Raw genomic sequence first — 17,906 nt, 5'->3', positions numbered from 1 at the left:
ATGATTTTCCTGGTTGTGTAATATATTTAGATATATAATAATTCATCTAATAATCCCCCTGTTTTAGAATCTGTAGCTTTTTCTAAGGACACTGCACTGCTTTCTAACCACATCCTGAAATACACACCAAGATGCCATCTTACTCTAAAAAAGTTTTAAAAGAGTCCCATTTCCAATATCCTATTCTAGAGTAAAGGTAATTATTTTGTCCTATGTATTAACCATATCTTGTATTTTCTGTATTGAGATGCTTTTACATTTGGGGACTTGCTGATCCTAAAAGGACTGTTCCTCCCAGGTTAGCCATTTCCTAGAGATAGTAAACAATTTACCTACAAATGTGCTTTTCAAATACAAATCAATCAATCCAGAGCCCACACCCAAACCACTTCTTTTATCAGGGTCTCACACTCTAGGCCACTAACCACCTGCCCTAATCACCCCAAGGCCAGGTACCAAACAAATAGGGGGCATGGCATGCCCTTCCTTCCTGGGAACTGTAAGTAACAAACTATCTGTCCAAGGACAATCATCTCCTGATCTGTTGGCTTTACTATACCTCAAATTTTCTATTAATACACTATACTTTGGAACATGGCAGTGTTCTGAGCCAAAGCCATCTCATCCATATGTTATAGTGCAAAATTCTCCAATCTCAAGAGAAAACAGCCACAAGAATTTGAGCAAATCCAAAGCTATTTTATAAGAAAATGCATGGCCCCAAATATAAGCTTTTCTAGCCAATCCCAATGGGGTACAGAAATTTTTTTCATTTAAAAAGAAAGTCAGGCTCTTGCCATCACCCAACAAGTTGGTAATATTGCTGCATTTCAAGGGTATTTAAATTATATTGACCCCCCAACAATCAACAATACATAATAGGTGTACTTAGATACCGCTTAGCAATGTTAACCTTAAATTTTCACATATCATCCAAATGCCTGAATTAAAAGACAAGTATGCCATTAATCTATATGCCTTGATTATCAGTCCTACGCAAACAAAGTATGTGGATCAAAGGGGATGCCTGTTATTCACTACTCTACATTTCTTAAACTGTAAGTTCCAACAAGTCAAATCCACTGAAAATTATATATCTGAACTCTTTCCACACTATTTCTTTCTCCTAGTTAGTATAGAATTCCTATTGTGTTTGGTCAGTTTTCTAAAGTAGATCAAACGTCCCCCACCCCTACTGGAAATGTACAGAGGCCCATAGATAGTTTTTTCTAACACATATACTACATCATATTGCCAATCATTAGATATTTAGCAAAGAGGTGTATTAGTCAGGGCTCTCCAGAGAAACAGAACTAACTATATATAGAAAAAGAGATTTACTTCAAGGAATTGGTTCACACAATTGTGGGGGCTGGCAAGTCTGAAATCTGTAGGGTGGGCCAGCAGGCTATAAATTCACGTAAGCATTGATATTGCACACTTAAGTTCAAAATCCACAGGGCAAGCCAAGCAGGCCAGAAATTCAAGTAGAGCTTCTATGATGTGGTCTTGAGGCATAATTCTTCCGTCCTTGGAAAATTTGTCTTTGCTGTTAAGGCCTTCAATTGATTAGATGAGTCTCACCCATACTGTAGAGAGTAACCTGCTTTACTTAAAGTCTTATGATTGTAAATGTTTATCACATCTAAAAAACACCTTCACAGCAACATCTTGACTGGTTTTTGACCAAACAACTGGGCACAATAGCCTAGCCAAGTTGATACATAAAATCATCCATCACAGAGGGTGTTTTGTTGGTTTAGTTTGAGTTTTGGTTCAGGTTTTATGATGGTGGTAGTAGTTACGATGTAATACCACAGAATTATCATGTTTCCTCAATTAGAATTTTGCCACCAGTTTATATTTAGCCTATAGCAGGGGAGCTGCTGAAATCAGGCTGAGGTACTAATCTATTTTGTAAAATGTTATGCAATCAAATCCTAATAATTCTATTATGGTATGCTATTAACACAGTCAAAATTATATAATTAATCATTGCAACTGACTATTAGACTTATAATGGTTCTAATAACTTTGTAATATAAAAGAATGAATCTGTGTCAATAGATAAGTGTTAACAGAATTATAATATGGAATGATTATTGAAATATTACTAATTTAAATTTATACATGTAAAAATTTTAAATGGCTCATCTTTCATCAACCTAGACCAAAAAAATAGGCCAAATAAGGATTTCAACCATCAAAGTTGATTTTAAAAATCAAAGTAGTCCAGAGGTGCCCCAGACCTGGCAGTGGAGCATGAAAAAACTGGAAGGCCTCACTCTCCTCCTCCAGTGGCTGACGGCTTCACTTGTAAAATACCACCATGGACAGTAGGTCTCCAAGACTGAAATGAAATGTGGCTTTGTGAATAGGGTGTGGGCTTTGGAGTCAGAAACTTTGCCATTTGTTGGCTGGGTGACTTCAGATGTCTCAGTCTTGAAGGATTTCACTGTGAAGGTTATTGGGGATTAAATGAGTTTGTACTTGTAAAGTATCTACTACAGAGCCTTATCGTTCATAAACACTCAATAAAGGGGAGTTTCATTACTCCCCTTGTTCTCCACAATGGCTTATGAAATCCCATTCACTGGCTCATTCTTCCTCGCACCACACACCTCTTGGCTTTCCCTTACTATCTGATTCCAACAAGCCAGCTTCATTTGTTAACCCTTCAGTTGTTTCAACGCCCCTCCTATTAGATAAATAGAACAATTTTTCTCATTTTTAATCATCAAATATTTATTAAGTGCCTATTCTATAGGAGGTTCTCTGCCTCAAGAGTTACAAAGATAAATAAAACCCAATCTCTGGCTTCAAAATCTCTGGAAAATTATAAATTATTCCAGAGCCAAGATACATAAGTTCCCTTCCAGTATCCTAAGTTTAAGGTCCTCCCATGTATTTTGAAATCTTCTTAGCCTCTTGGTGCTACTCTTCCTTCCCTCTTGCCCCTCTGAAGTTCTAATTCTTTATTATGACACAGATTCTAGAACCTTCATAGACCATACTCTTGTAATCTGCTTAGGTTTGACCACCTGAGCCACACAATTCCTCTGCGACTCTCTGCATCCTTGTCTACAAGTGCCTCCCTTACATCCTAGTTCATTTTGCTCAGAATCTGTGAGCTTGGGGTGTTCATTTTATGTTGATCTCCTTCTGATAAAGAAATCCAGATGATACAGAACGTATTGAAGACAATACCTGGAAAATGGCAGTCTTGGGTATGGACTGACTCCCTCTTTGAGGTCTCCTTGACCTTATTGGCTCAGGAGTCTTCTCTTCAGAGGCTTTAACATAACTGCTTCACCTTCCTTGCCTGCTTTCTTTCAAATTCAATATCCTTTCTTTAGTTTCATTGATTCTTTGGGAGCTGGGGAAAGCAACCCACAGTCAATTCAGCCCTAGAGTGAGAGTGCTTGATTTGCTCCTTTGGTTTCTGGAGTTTGAACTGCTCAAAGAAAATAACCATCCTCCAGAGCAACAGGAAGTCCTTTCCCCATGATAAGAAATTTCTGTCCTCTGCTGTGGCTTTCATTAATATAACCACCTTCAGTCAAGACCCTTCAGGCAGGGACCTCCAAAATTTTTTGTTCATTCACCCATTTAAAATTTTTTGAGCATGCATTCCTTATATATGTATATTTATAAATTTTATGGACATTCTACTGTCCTAATATATATGTATATATATGTTTTAAAATAGAAAACCCAGAAATTTTAAAGTTATAAGATAAAATTATATAAAAATATAATACTTTTTCTCATGCCCCAGCGCATTGCTTTGCATACCACTGATTCCCTCTAACCTTCTCCTGTCTACAGAGTAAGCGGCTTAATTGAGGAGGAAATCTGTCAGATTTCCCACTCCAAACCAAGGGTACATAGCACCTAAGGTTCTTACTATTGGACCAAATGGACCAACATAAAAGCTAAGAAGTGGGCGAGGAAGGAATGTGAGGACAATAAGATAAGGAAGATAAAAGAAGAAAGGAGCTGAAATAGCAGAAAAGCGGGTCAGGAGGAAACATCTATTGGGTGAAAACAGTAAGAGGTGACAAGAAGTTGTCTCTGATAATGATTGGGTCTAAATAAGCAAGACTTCAGGTGAATTTTTGTTTCAGAAATAACTTTGGCTGTCATCCTGACTCTACTGGGTTTTGCCATTCTGGCTATTTTGCTAACAAGATGGACACGATGCAAGCAAAATGGTAAGTAACAATGAGTCAAAATGGAGATTTCTTGTGAAAGTCACAGAGGGAGAAATGCCAAGATTCAGTCTGAGTTCACTTCTACTTCTCACATAGCAAGAGACTTTGCCAATATACTGGGAATCCACTTCAATACATAAATCAAAGAATCTCTGACCGATTAGTGATTCCTCCTGCACTTTTAGACTCCCAAAGCTCATGTTACCAATAATGTCAACCAAAATAATCAGAATTTAACAATAGAAATAACAAGAATACTCCAAAAGAAAATTATCTGAGCTCCAAGGTAAATTACCTGAGGGGGAAAAAGAAATGGAAGACAGAAGACAATACGCTAGTAAACACCACTAGCTAGTATCATAAGAAAAGAATTCACGAATTTTAGTGACAATATTGGGAGGTGATAAGAAGAGACAGATATAGAGTGGTACTTGTCAGTGAAACAAAGATGGGACTCATAAAGGAAATGACCTATTTCTATGCCATGAGATCTCTCTTTCCAGAATTTTTATCAGTATCTTTCCCTCTCCCTTCTAGTCAGCTGCATCCCCTCCCAATTTCTCATCCTTAATGCCTATAAGCCCTCAAAGAATAAGTAGTGTGGAAGGATAGACAGAACAGGGCTGGCTGGAGGCATTGAAAAGAGGTGGAAGCCAGTAATGCATCATATCAAGAGGGCCACCTTAGGAGCAAAGAAACACAGCTTAGAGTAAGGAGAGCTGGGACAGGAGGAAGAACATCTCTCACAAGTAGTTAATAGAAATATTTTTGCTTAATTCTTCCACAGAAATTGATGTCTCAAGATACAGTTCAGAACAAAGTAAGTACTTATACCCATAAGAAAAATAAAGATAGTAAGAATTTATAGAATTTCCAAAAGTCAGGGTCCAGATCTCTCTTGTTTACTGTCATATTTCCAGCACCTTGCATAGTGCATCATTCCATGAACTGAACTCCTAAGTAACTGAGAGAAACCCACCAGAGATTTCTATGCAGCACTGAGTACCTAACTGGAGCTGGGCAGAATGAATTATGTTTAATAGTGGGTAGGTCCGCATGATCCTGAGGCTCTCTTCACACGCCTCCTACGGTCTGAGAGCAGCAACAAAGATACTAAGCCATGGAAACAGCACACTCCTCTGGCAATGGAGCAGGTCTAAATCTAGTAGTGAAGAGGGACTCAGCAAGGTGGCTAGATAGAAGAATCTCATGTAGTTAGGAATAACAAGAGTGAACACAACTAAGATAATTATGATTGAGAAAGAGAGCACCAAGTTCAAGATGTAAAGAGGTGAAGCAGATTTCCCATGGCAATGTCCAATGAGATGCCAAAGTTGTTGATTAAAAGACAAACAGAGCTAGGTGTGGAGTACCAAGAAGGAAAAGCCAATTTCAGGCCCCTTCTGATTATTATTTAGCCAGCTAATATTATGAAACTGATGACTGCTACAGTCACCTATCATCTTGTGCTCCCACTACTTATGCACAGTTCCTAGTTCCTGCAGAGTAAATTAATTCTCATCATTATGCACTACTGGGAGTGCATGTCTACATTAGCTCTCAGTCTTAAAGCCCTGCTAATTTTCATGAAGCAAAATCATGGAGGTCTCTCTCCTTTCTTCTCCAGGTGCTAGTCTTCTGGACTATGAAGACAGTACAGGTAAATAGATTAGGAACTGGTAGAGAATCAATGGAGGAATGTGTTATTTAGAGAAAAAAAATGGACTCCCCCTTTGAGCATGATTTGTTAGGTCAGCATATCTTTTGCTGTTATAATATCCAACTGCCAATCCATCTCTCTATGCACATATATTTGCATGTGTGTGTGTGTGTATATGTGTGTGAGAGGGAGAGAAAGATCTGTGCATTTTTCTCAGAGAAGGCAAATATATCCCATTCCTACAACCATTAAAAGAATCTTTTCCAGCTCCTGTTTATCCTAAGATCTGGAAATATTAAGGAACCTCTCTGAAACAACTTCTTAGGTGTGTAAATAGGGATAAAATACATAATTCATGAGTTGTCATGAAGACCGAATAGTATACGTGAAAAGACATTTTGTAAGCTATAAAGTACAATATAATAGGGGAGCACAATTTGTATTATTACCTCTATTTTAGAAGATGAAATTGATGCTCAAAAAGGTTAAGAGACTTATTCAAATTCACCTAGCAAAGGAAGGAGTTGGATAGCAAACCCAGGTTTTTGGCCCTGAGTTCAGTACTCATATTCTTACACCATCTTATCCCTACTTGGTTTAAGACAAAAAAGTCTCATATTATACTGAATTCTAGTATTTATTATTATTATTAATAGTTATACTCTGTCCCTAAAATCAGGACATATCGTCTGACATGAGTGACAAATAATGATAAAGCTTATCTGAAATAAAACATCCAGACATCTGATGGTTCTTAGGAGATTCCAAGGCACTCTCTACTTTTTTGTAGGGACACACACACACACACACACACACACATGCTGCAAGCATAAAGATTCATATCCCCAAGAGGAATAAAAAGAAGAGGCAGCTTCATCACTCTCCTGGCTGTCCATGCCTCACATCTGGGACTCTTGGTCCATTCCTCTTCTTACCTCTATGATTCACCTGTCATGACCAACAAGAGTGAGAAGCAAAAGGCCATGGCATAACCTCTTTCTTTTCTGAAATGGAATCCAAAGGAAATGGGAACATCTGGGAAAGTAGAAAAATCTCTTAGTAGTTGGATTTAGACTAATGATGAAACATTTCTTGATGGGCTATTAATAAAAATAATCTGGTTTTTTCCCAAAAGACATTTCCTTTCAGAGATCTAAAAGAGGACAAGGTCAACAGATTTTCACTTAATAAGAAATAATGTAGACATAGTTCTCAAAGTAGAATCTCATTATGTTTTCATCTTATCTTTTAGGATTCCGACATTCATATTCAACAGAAAGTGGTAAATAAATTAGATACTGAATTATTAGGAAACTAATACAGAAATCTGTTTATGAGAAATTAAGAATCTTGTTTTTTTTCCTCAACCCTCTAGACACTTCATATGATGATCTAGGTAAGTATATTTAGAGATTATGGTATAATTAAAGGAAAATCAATGTTTTTTCCTGTTATAACATGACGGGCTGTAAAACCTACCCAAGTAGAAAGACAGGAAACCAAAGTAGCACATAAAAGATTCTGAGAAGTGTTCACCTTCACACTATGAGGCCCCAGTGCTGTCCAATTCCTTTCCTTTCCACCTCCTAACCAGTTAACAAAAGTAATCTGACTACTCAAGAGAATTTCAATATCTCAGATCTCAGAAATGCTAACCACTCAAGTGCACTTTTCTTAATATAAATGTTAAGAAATGGAGAAATAAATCCCTGAAATTCATCACATTAGGGTATAACCTGTGCATTGAAATTTCAAGGGCACAAAGGAGTGCTGTTATTGTCTACTGTTGTCATTTACATCTCACGTAAACAAACCTCCTCAGTAACAACTAATCATCAGAACACCACATTTAACCAGTGTACGAAGCTACCTGAATGTGTTTAAGGGTACACAGACAAGCAAAATAAACTGTATATAATAGGAAAGAAAGAGAATTAACATGCACTCACCACCTTCTATGTGCTAGTCACTCTGGCGAGCATTTTCATTTTACTTTATTTTATATCTACAAAAGACCCTGGCAACCATACAAGGATGAATTACCACAAAATCGCACCCTGGCTGTCCAATACCTCTACTAGCCTACAGGTTGCTTTGGAGCAAATTAGAGAGTGCTCCTTCCTCCAAACAGATGCAGCTCCACACCAGAGATGCTGTTAGGGATTTCAGTCCCCATATTCCTTTGTGCAGTGAACAACCTATACAACTATAAAACAGTGGTCCTGAATACATATATATGAGAGGCATCTCTTAATTTGTCAAAACCCAAGTCCTAATCCCTTCCTTGCACAGGTACTGGCACCTGTATTCGCCCAGTTGCTCAGGCCATCTACCGTGGAATCATCTTTAACCCCTTTCTCTCACTCTGCTCATCTCCGATACTTGTGAATTATATTCCAAATCAGACCACTTTTCACCACAATGACAATCTTAGCCCAAGTACCAACATCTCTTACCTGACCTACTTCAACTGTCCCCTAACTTACTTCCTTGATTCTACCTCTTGCTCTCTTATAGTCTATTCTCCTCATCAGTCAGAGTGATCCTTAATAAGAAAGTTCTTAAATAAATCAATTAATTTACTATACATTGTTATCCCTAATTTATAGAGAAAAATGTATGCATGAAAAATGTTAGTGACTTGCCCAAGACCACAGGACTTGCAAGTGACTCAACCTGGATATGAACTTAGAACTATCTGACTCCAGATTTCATGTAGTTAGAGAGTTTATTCTTGCACAATGTCGTAATATCTTAATTATTAATTTCCTGCTGATAGATATTTAGCTTACAGTCTGCAATCTTAGCTCCTTTCAGTTCCAGGCTACACTTGCATTCTTAGGGAAAACTTGCCTTAGTAAACATTTTGTTGTTGTCTCAATATGCCATGATTCAAAATTCTTAAAACCAAATGACAATTTATTTCTCTGACTTTACAATCACTTCTAAGGTGGTCCTTTAAATAATAATCATTCTAAGTTTCTAAGTTCCCAAGCTCTATTAGCCTTCCCTCTATCACTTCTGGACATAGAAATATAAATTTCCTGATTAAATTGAGATTATGGAAATCCTCTACAGAAAAATATTAGGTAAGATCATTATACTAGGTTAGGTACATGAAAGTTAGTACTTAAATCTTAGCTGAATTTAACTATATCACATATATATTGAAATTACCATGATAATTCAAAATTTTTGAAATGTACTGAGTTTATTTTTAATGCTATTAATTTTTATAGTAAATGTTAAGTGTAGCACATGAAAGTGTTCTGCATCTCCTAGTATTTTCTATTTTTAAAATACCCACAGAACCATGAGAAACAAGTAACATTAGGGTAAAACAGAGAAGATTTTGCATGTTTTGGACCTAATTTCCATCACAACAACAACTAAGTATGGAAAGAAAACACTCATTTCAGAAAACGAGCTAAGAAAAAAAGTACACGCTGTCTCTGCATTTCTCGACAGATCTTTAACTATTTATATTTTCATAAACTACCAATGATACCATCATGCAACATAACTTGTTATTTCCAGAGTGTCAGAATTATTTATTTTTATACTTTCATGCAAACAATAGTGATAACATGATCAGTTTTTGTGTAATTTGCTTTGTCAGTCTCCAGATCTTGTAGAAAGTCTCTTTCCACGACATCACTAAGAAACAAGTTTTAGGTCATAGGATGCACATCCAGTCACAATAAATAAATGCATATGTATTCAATATAATTTGCCATATCTTCCTTGAACTTGAATTCTCAACCAGCTGAGTAAATATTTTGCTATTTCTTCTCTTACTTGACCTCAAGTTATTTTATAACTAATATATTGGTCTGTTTCAGTGTTTCCATGTATAGTTTATCATTTCTCTTCACTACACACATTAACTTTAGTTAACCTTTGCCAGCTTTTTCAAGTCATTCAATTCATAAATTAAGCCATGAGGCGATTTTACCTCCAGTTTCTTGCCTAGTTGGATACTGGAGGGTGTTGATTAGGTAATCCTCTGTAAGGATATCAAAACTACAGAAATAAAAAAATTCAAACCGCTTTTTCTTCATTTTTTGTGTGTTTTTAGAGGGATCCAAAGGAGATTACAGTAAGTATTCTCTAGTTTCTCAATGAAAATTTGCTTCCCACTAGTAACATTCCCCTAGATTGTAAATACTTTGAGGAAAGAGAAATCCTATCAGTTCATGTGAATACTAAGCAATAGATAAAATCTCCTAGTGCTGGTTTAGAATGGTCTGTCAGTAACAAACAAGTTTCCAAATTGACTGAGAGGAAAGGAAAAAAATGGAGAAGATCATGAGAGAGAGAAAAGGGAAATGATAAAGATAAAGGAAGAGAAGAGAAAAAGATGGAAAGGAGGGAGGGATGAGGGCAGAGAAAAATGTAAGCCACAGAGTTTCATAGAAATAGCACATGTCCACTAAAAGATGAAAACTTTTATAGAGATTGAGAGAGAGAGAGCTAGAGTGGCCTCCAGTACCCACCACCAGGTCAGTAGATCTCCCAGGGTCTGGGCTTCAACTCCTGAGAAGAGGTCACAATGATTGAAGAGGATATGCAAAGGTTAGAGATCTAAATTCTGATGATCCGCCTAATGTCTCTGTGTGTGTGTGTGTGTGTGTGTGTGTGTGTGTTTTAGCACCATCAGCCAACTCCCTAGGTAAGTTCTTCGTGGTTTTCTTTGAATTCTACTACATCTGTGCAAATCCTGTAGTTTCTGTATTTTCTTTCTCTTAAAGAAGTTTTAAAAATAAAGTATAAAAATAATTAACACTTGTAAATCCACACCCTAGATTTGACAACTGGTATTTTGTTATATTTCTCAAGTGACAGATAACATAGAAATCTCTTTCATCCCCATCCCTAGACCCATTCCACTCTCAACTCTTCCCAAAGACATAAATGCATCGTAAATATCTTTAAGTTTATTTTCATATATTTATATAATCTCTGTGTATCACTGAATGATATACAGTATTGTTTTGCATGTATTTTAAAAATTTTACAAAATGGCATCATTCTGAAAGTATCATTACAACTTGTGTTTTTCCCAAAAACTTTCTAATATTGAGATATATAGAAATCCAGGTTATGTATTTCAATTTTTGAACAATATTTCAAATTATGAATATGTAATATTTTTTCTATTCTTTCCCTAACACATTCTCAATGTTTCCAGTTTCTGCTATCATAAATAATACTGCAAGATGGCCTTAAGTAGGTGGAAAACAGTTTATCCAGGGCACATAACCTGAAGTGAGATTAATGAATCACATCATATGAACATTTATTTTACGTAATTTAGGCATATTTTTAATTTACTAGCTATTGTTTAATTGAGTCCCATGGTAGTTACACAGGAGGCATACCAACATGTATAAAAGTTTCCCATTTTCCTGCATCAATAACAACTCTAGATTTGTCATACTTCCACATTATTGCCATTTCAATAACTGTAAAATTTATTAATTTGCATTTTCCTGCTCACTCCTCAAATTGAGTACCATCTCATATGTTTAACAGCTAGTTATTGTGTGTGATACAGATTCTTTGAACGATGTCAGACTTTCGAGGCCTTATAAATAAACTTAAAACCATTTTTTATGGGTTGGGTTCAGAATTTTAGCCACAGATGTACATATCAGCCCAAGCTTATTACCTTTATTATTCTAACATTCTCTACTGTTATCCTTTTACATGATGTATTAGTTTCTGAGAGATATGTTTAAACCTTCAACTACAATTGTCTCCTTTCACTGTCACTTTTCTTTTTAATACTGCTCATTTTTCATGCTCATATTTTGATTGTTGTTAGATATATACAAGTTCATAATTGTATCTTCTTTTTTAAAATTTTGCTTTGTATAATGATATAATGTCCATCCACAGCCTCATGAATATTTTTGGCTAAATTCTACGTTATGTGATATTAATATTGCTCCAAAACCTTTGTTGTAATATATATTTGCCTGTTATATATTTTTTCTTTTCTTTTCTTTTGAACCTGAGTTTATTTTTCTCTCAGTCATGCCTTCTTTAAATAGCATATTGGTTGTCTTTGTTCACATTAACAGTTGTAAAATTTTCTCTCTTAATATATAAATTTAATTCATTTCACATTTATTGTAAATTGCTGATATATTTTATCTAAGTTCTGCCAATTTATATTGTGTTTTCTATTTACCATGTTTTGCTCTTTTATTTTTATTTTTATTTATTTGTTTTTGGTGAGGAAGATTGGCCCTGAGCTAACATCTGTTGCCAGTCTTCCTCTTTTTGCTTGAAGATGATCCCTGAGCTAACATCTGTGCCAGTCTTCCTCTACTTTGTATATGGGATGGCCCCACAGCATGCCTAGATGAGCAGTGTCTAGGTCTGCACCCAGGATCCAAACCTGCGAACATCAGGCCACTGAAGCAGAACACACACAAACTTAATCACTACACCACTGGGCCAGCCCCTGTTCTTCTGTCTTTTTAATCTTCTTTCCTACCTTCTATCGGACTGTTAGATTTCCTTGTTCCTTTTGTTTTATTTTACTAGTATTGGTGGGTTTTATTTTATTTGTCCTTACATTTGTAACATGCATACTGCTTAATTTTTCTTAAAAAATCTAATCAGTATCTTTTTCTTCCTCCAAGATTAGACAATAAATTTTATTTGACCATCTTCCCTTTCAACATCTTCCATGTTGTTTTATGATACGATTTTTAAAAACAAAAGTTATTTACTTTTTTGCAATCAATAGACATAAAAATGTTTCAGCATTTTTTCTGTTTATCATTGTTTGCCGCATACTGTGCCTTTCCTCTTCTTGCCTAAATACAATCTTTTAGTGGTTCTTTAAACCCTATATGTGTGTGAAAAATTGTCTAAGGCTTTGTAGGACTAAAAATAGTTTTACCTCACCTTCAGTCTTAAATCAGAGTTTAGCTGAATATATGATTGACGACTATTTTTTCTCATTACTTTGAAGATTTATTCCACTTTTTTCTAGCATTTATTATTGTTGATGGCAATCTACTACTAGTTTGATGATTGTTCCTAAGTAGATATGATTTTAAGATCTTCTCTTTATCCTTGTATTCTGCATTTTAATTATGGTGTTATCTGGGTGTGAGATTAACTTCGTTTACCCTGCTTAGGACTCAAAATTTTCCATTCTGTGGACTCATATCTTTCTTTAATTATAGAAAGTTCTTAACCTTAACTGCTATAAATATATTCTATATTTAAATATCTATCTAACTAACAAACTACAGTCTCTCCTTCTAAAATTCCTATCAAATATTTGTAAAAATTCTCCTCCCATCTTTCACATCTGGTAACTTCTCTTTTATATTTTTCATCTGCATTAATTAAGTTAGCCCCATAAATAAACAGATAAACCCTAAAATCCCAGTGGTTCTATTCATAATATTCTGTAAAATCAGGAATGCCTAAGTTGGTGGTTGGCTCTTATCTCAGCAATGACTTAGGCATTCAAATTCATCTTATCGTATGTCTCAACTGTCTTAAACTAATAGCTTGAGCTCACCACGACTGCCTTAAGTGAGCAGAGGGGAAAAAGCTTGGAGATCATGAGTGGGAGGCTTTTATGGATAAGCCTGGATGTTGTCTCACACATCACTTCCAAAAACATTAGATTGGCTAGAACTCAATTATATGGCCACACCTAACTGCAAGGGAATCTGGGAGAAGAATCTAACCATGTCATATTAGTTTTCTATTGCTAGTATAACAAATTACCACAAACTTAATGGCTTAAAACAAGAAAAATTTATTATCTTACAATTCTATATGTTAGAAATCTGACATATATCTCACCCTGATAAAATCAGGGTGTTAGCAGGGCTACATTCCTTCTGGAAGTTCTAGGAGCAAATCTATTTCCTTGCTTTTTCAGCTTCTAGAGGCTGCCCACATTCCTTGGCTCATGGTTCCCTTCCTCCAACTTCAAAACTAGCAAAAATAAACCAAGCCCTCACATCACATCACTGTGTCCCTTCTTCCATTGTCACATCTCTGTCTCTGACTCCCTTCAACCTCTTGTTTCCACTTTTAACAACTCTTATAATTACATTGGGCCTACACAGAAAATCCAGGATAATCTCCCTATTTTAAGATCAGCTGACTAGCAGCCTTAATTCCATCTGTAACCTTAATTCCCTTTTGCCATGTAACCTAACATATTCACAGTTTCTGGGGATTAGGACGTAGACATCTAGGGGTGAGCAGGTTCTTATGCCTACCATACATGTACCTTGGAGAAAAAGGAAATTAGTTTGGTGAAAAGCAAGGCAATTTCTGTCACATCATCTCTTTATTTCTCTATGCTGGGTCCTGGATGAATTCTCTCAAATTTATCATTTATTACTTCTTTCTTCAGTTGAGTCTGTTCTCTTTATCTACCTAATGATTTTTAAAATTTAATGACTATATTGTCTAAATCTGCCCTTTCCATTTTGCTCTTTATCAAATGCAGCTGCTCCTGATAATGTTACTCTTGATTTATGGATTCTATTTCTTCTTTTGTATCTTTGAGTATTTGAAACACACCTGTTTGAAAATTCCTTTTAAATTGCTCTACTTATATGTGTTGTTCCCTTTGTTGTGGCTACTGTCTGTCATGTCAGTAAGTCTCCTCAAATGTATTTTATCTTTAGTCTGTCAGCTCATTGGTTATCATTTGTTTGAGTTCCTCATAAACTCTCTGCTGTGCAATAATTCTATTAAAGCGTAGATTTCATAGGTCAGTTTTTATATTAGTTTCTATACTCATAGTTTCTTCCCTACATGAGGGGATTAAATGTGGGCTCTACACCTGAACTCAGCCTACAGTGAGGGTTTTCTCATTGCTGAACACTCAATTTCCAACCCTGGCCTGGTACAAATAGGTCACTTCCTACATACCCTGACCAATAGGTAGGGATTAATGGTGCCATTTTCACAGATAGTGCTTTTATCAGCCTTTGATATACAAGAAGACTACTCTTAGGTTCTTATAATGTACAAGGCTTGTGGCCTTGATTTCTGCTCCTGATCAGGTATTGAAAATCCAACTCACAATAAGATATTCATGTGGGTGGTGAAACTTCTCATTCACTATCAAAATTATGGGTTCCTTCTTGATATATGGCTCTTGAAGACTTCTCTTTCTAGTTTTTAAGCTCAGGTCTACATTTTGAAACTTTAAAAAATATTGTGCCCAATTTTTCTAAGTGATTACAGAAGAGAGTGAAATATCTATCTTGACAGCAAGCCCCCTTTCCCTGCCTTAACTCTTTATCTTCTAGTATCAGATACAGCCTGAATTCACTTTTTGTTATTCAGCATCCTCATAGGCCACAAATGATTTTTGCAAAGTGGAAACCCCCTGTTGAAGCAATTAAGTGGTAATAGTTTGTTGTAACAAAAGATCTTTCAAACAAAGGGGAAAAAAGAATGAAAATTGAGAGGAGGAGGAAGAGAGGCAGAGAATGAAAAGAGGAAAAGAACAAAAAAGTAGCAAGATCACAAATGAAAGAAGAAAAACACAGAGGCAGAAAAATTTCCATGGACAGAGAAACTAGCAATCCCCCACAATTTTTATTCTCTTACTAAAAGATAGATTGCATAGATCTTGCAATCCTCCTCTACCACAAGAGTATTACTGAGGAAATTTACAAACGTCTGAAGTTTACACCCAAAAAGTAATCTGTAAATGGGTATCCTCCTGCCCACCACACTGCATTACAACTGATAATAGAAAACAAGATGTGACCCGTTGCTGCCCTCTTTGCCACAACCTCTTCCTAATATAGTAGCTATGGAATCTAAGTTCTTCCTGAGACACTCAGATCTCACTCTTGTTTTGTCTTCTTTTAGTACTGTCTCTATCACATATTGGTAAGTTCCTTTACTTTTCTTCAGTTCTGCTGACATTTACTCCCCTTTAATCAAAGGGACATTTTCCTAAATTACTCAAACTTCTTCTACTGAGATAAACAGAAGCTTGAGCTTGATATTTCTCCAATTTCTTTTTTCTACATAATGCAGACACCTCAATAATCAACCAAAAGTATAGGAAGTAAATGAAAGTGAAATGTCACAGTGAAATGTCAGCAGGAAACAGAAACAATTTCCAAATTTGTAGTGCTGGGAAAACAGAGTAAATAAAGAAGGAAGAGAGCAAGGAGTTAGGAAGAAATATGAGATGAGAATGAAGACACTACAGCATGAAAGACAAATGGTGTTATCAGTCTCCTCGGACTGTCAAAGCTTTGTATTGCTGAGAGGAAAGGGAAGCCTTCCTCGGAGATGTCCCCACGTCTGGCTGGAAGCAATGGAAATATCTCCCTGGGCCAAACTGACACTCAAGAGTTTGGTGCTCACAGAAGCTCCTGGTTCTGATATTCCTCCCCTCAAAAATGTATAGTTTTTGAGCCAGACAATCACATAAACTTCTTACTTCTGTTTCTTTTTAGGAGAACAAAGAGGTAAGTTCTCTTTCTATTTCCTAATTCTAATTCTCTGGCGTATCACAGAGCTGGGGAACATTCCCTGACTCTGCCTAGCTCTTGTCCCTCACCTTAGCTTCCTTCCCATCACAGAGCATTTTATCTGAAATTAATGAGAACTTTGGAAAATGAAAAGCCCACTGATTAACAAAAGAATAAAGAGGGAACTGAACTAAAATGGTTTTAGCTGTCTATGATGGTTTCAGCAAAACAATGAAAACTTCTTAACTTACAAGTAGGAGGGAAGAAAAAAGAGAGTTGTGAAGAGAGCAGGGAGTGGGAGCAGGGGACAAAGAGAGAGTTGTAATTAAAGTTGTGTTTATTGAGTCCACATTTACAGGTATTACACATGAGAAACTGAAGTTCAAGGACATTAACTTGCCCAAGGACACATAGTTAGTAAAAGGTAAAAGTGAGGTTCTAAATTTTGACTTCAAGTCCTGAGCTTGTCCAGCTACCCCCAGGACACCATTAAATATATTTAATTTTACAATTCAAAGTATCTTTTTGAAATAAAAGGTTTATGTCAAAGAATTTAGGAAACTGTGTATATGTAAAAAATATTACTTTAATTTTTAAAATATAATTTGAAAGTCTTAAAATGTGAATTAATTTACTCTCAAAATTATTTTGCTAGCTCAATACTATGACATAACCTTATCCCATGAATAAGGCTGTTTTATTGTATATATACAACTCTTAAAAGGAGCCCTTGGAAAACTATCGAGCTCAATATTCTATTACTTTTATAATCAAAATAGGTTTGATTTAGTTTTGTTCTCATCTAATTATGTCATAGAAAGGATGATTTACTATAGGAAAAAAGTAAAATATCTTCAGGCTGAAGTGTATACTTTAACAATTTAGGGTATACAGCTAAACAATAAACTCAGAACTTTCATTTCTCCTGCAAAATTTTCAGGGAATCCATGTGAGTCAGGCTTGCCAGTAAAGCCCAGAAATAGTTCAATGGGCTGCAACTGCTATGGCCAAGACAACATAATTTGCTTTACCTGGAAACTAGAATAATCCCCCATTTATACTACAGGAATTGGCAACATTGTGAATGTACTGAATGCCATTGAATTGTTCACTTTAAAATGGTTAAAGTGAAACACATAGAGCCAGAGATTGGATTGGTGGTTAACAGAGGGGAAGGAGGGAGGGGGAAGGGTGAAAGGGATAATTAGGCACACATGTGTGGTGATGGCTGGTAATTAGTCTTTGGGTGGTGAACATGATGTAATCTACACAGAATTCAAAATATATTATGATGCACATCTGAAAGTTATATAATGTTATAATCCAATGTTACTGCAATAAAAAAAAAAAGCATTTTTAAAAACATTAAAAATGGTTAAAATGTTAAATTTTAAGTTACGTGTATTTTACTACAATAAAAAAATAAACTGAAAACTAGAGAGATATTTAAAAATAACAAGAAGCATGAGGGATGATTTCATAACCCAGAAAATAACAAAATGGACTAGGAGTCAGATGACAGGTTCTAGTGCCACATGT

General features: G+C 35.8%; 2 protein-coding genes across 8 annotated transcripts in view; one reads left to right on the top strand and one right to left on the bottom strand.

Moving 5' to 3' along the window:
- Nucleotides 1–17,906, bottom strand: part of LOC106782300 (uncharacterized) — a 246,797-nt gene that overhangs the window by 47,767 nt on the left and 181,124 nt on the right. The window lies entirely within an intron of this gene.
- The window catches only part of TSBP1 (testis expressed basic protein 1), a 73,170-nt gene continuing 58,282 nt past the window's right edge, over nucleotides 3,019–17,906 (top strand). For 3 of the 5 annotated variants that reach the window (XM_023624679.2, XM_070245378.1, XM_070245377.1), the window contains exons 1-8: nucleotides 3,019–3,227; nucleotides 4,128–4,214; nucleotides 5,002–5,034; nucleotides 5,842–5,874; nucleotides 7,127–7,156; nucleotides 7,250–7,270; nucleotides 9,953–9,973; nucleotides 10,526–10,546. In XM_023624679.2, coding sequence (XP_023480447.2) covers nucleotides 3,215–3,227; nucleotides 4,128–4,214; nucleotides 5,002–5,034; nucleotides 5,842–5,874; nucleotides 7,127–7,156; nucleotides 7,250–7,270; nucleotides 9,953–9,973; nucleotides 10,526–10,546 — 259 coding nt within the window. In that variant the 5' untranslated portion in view covers nucleotides 3,019–3,214. The remainder of the gene's footprint in view (nucleotides 3,228–4,127; nucleotides 4,215–5,001; nucleotides 5,035–5,841; nucleotides 5,875–7,126; nucleotides 7,157–7,249; nucleotides 7,271–9,952; nucleotides 9,974–10,525; nucleotides 10,547–17,906) is intronic. The other 2 variants (XM_023624682.2, XM_070245381.1) reach the window with 1 other exon arrangement.

This window comes from Equus caballus, chromosome 20 (assembly GCF_041296265.1).
Source record: "Equus caballus isolate H_3958 breed thoroughbred chromosome 20, TB-T2T, whole genome shotgun sequence".
In the NCBI taxonomy this organism is placed as follows: Eukaryota; Metazoa; Chordata; class Mammalia; order Perissodactyla; family Equidae; genus Equus; species Equus caballus.
The sequence above is the reverse complement of the archived record's forward strand: the minus strand, read 5'-3'. Positions and strand labels throughout refer to the sequence as shown.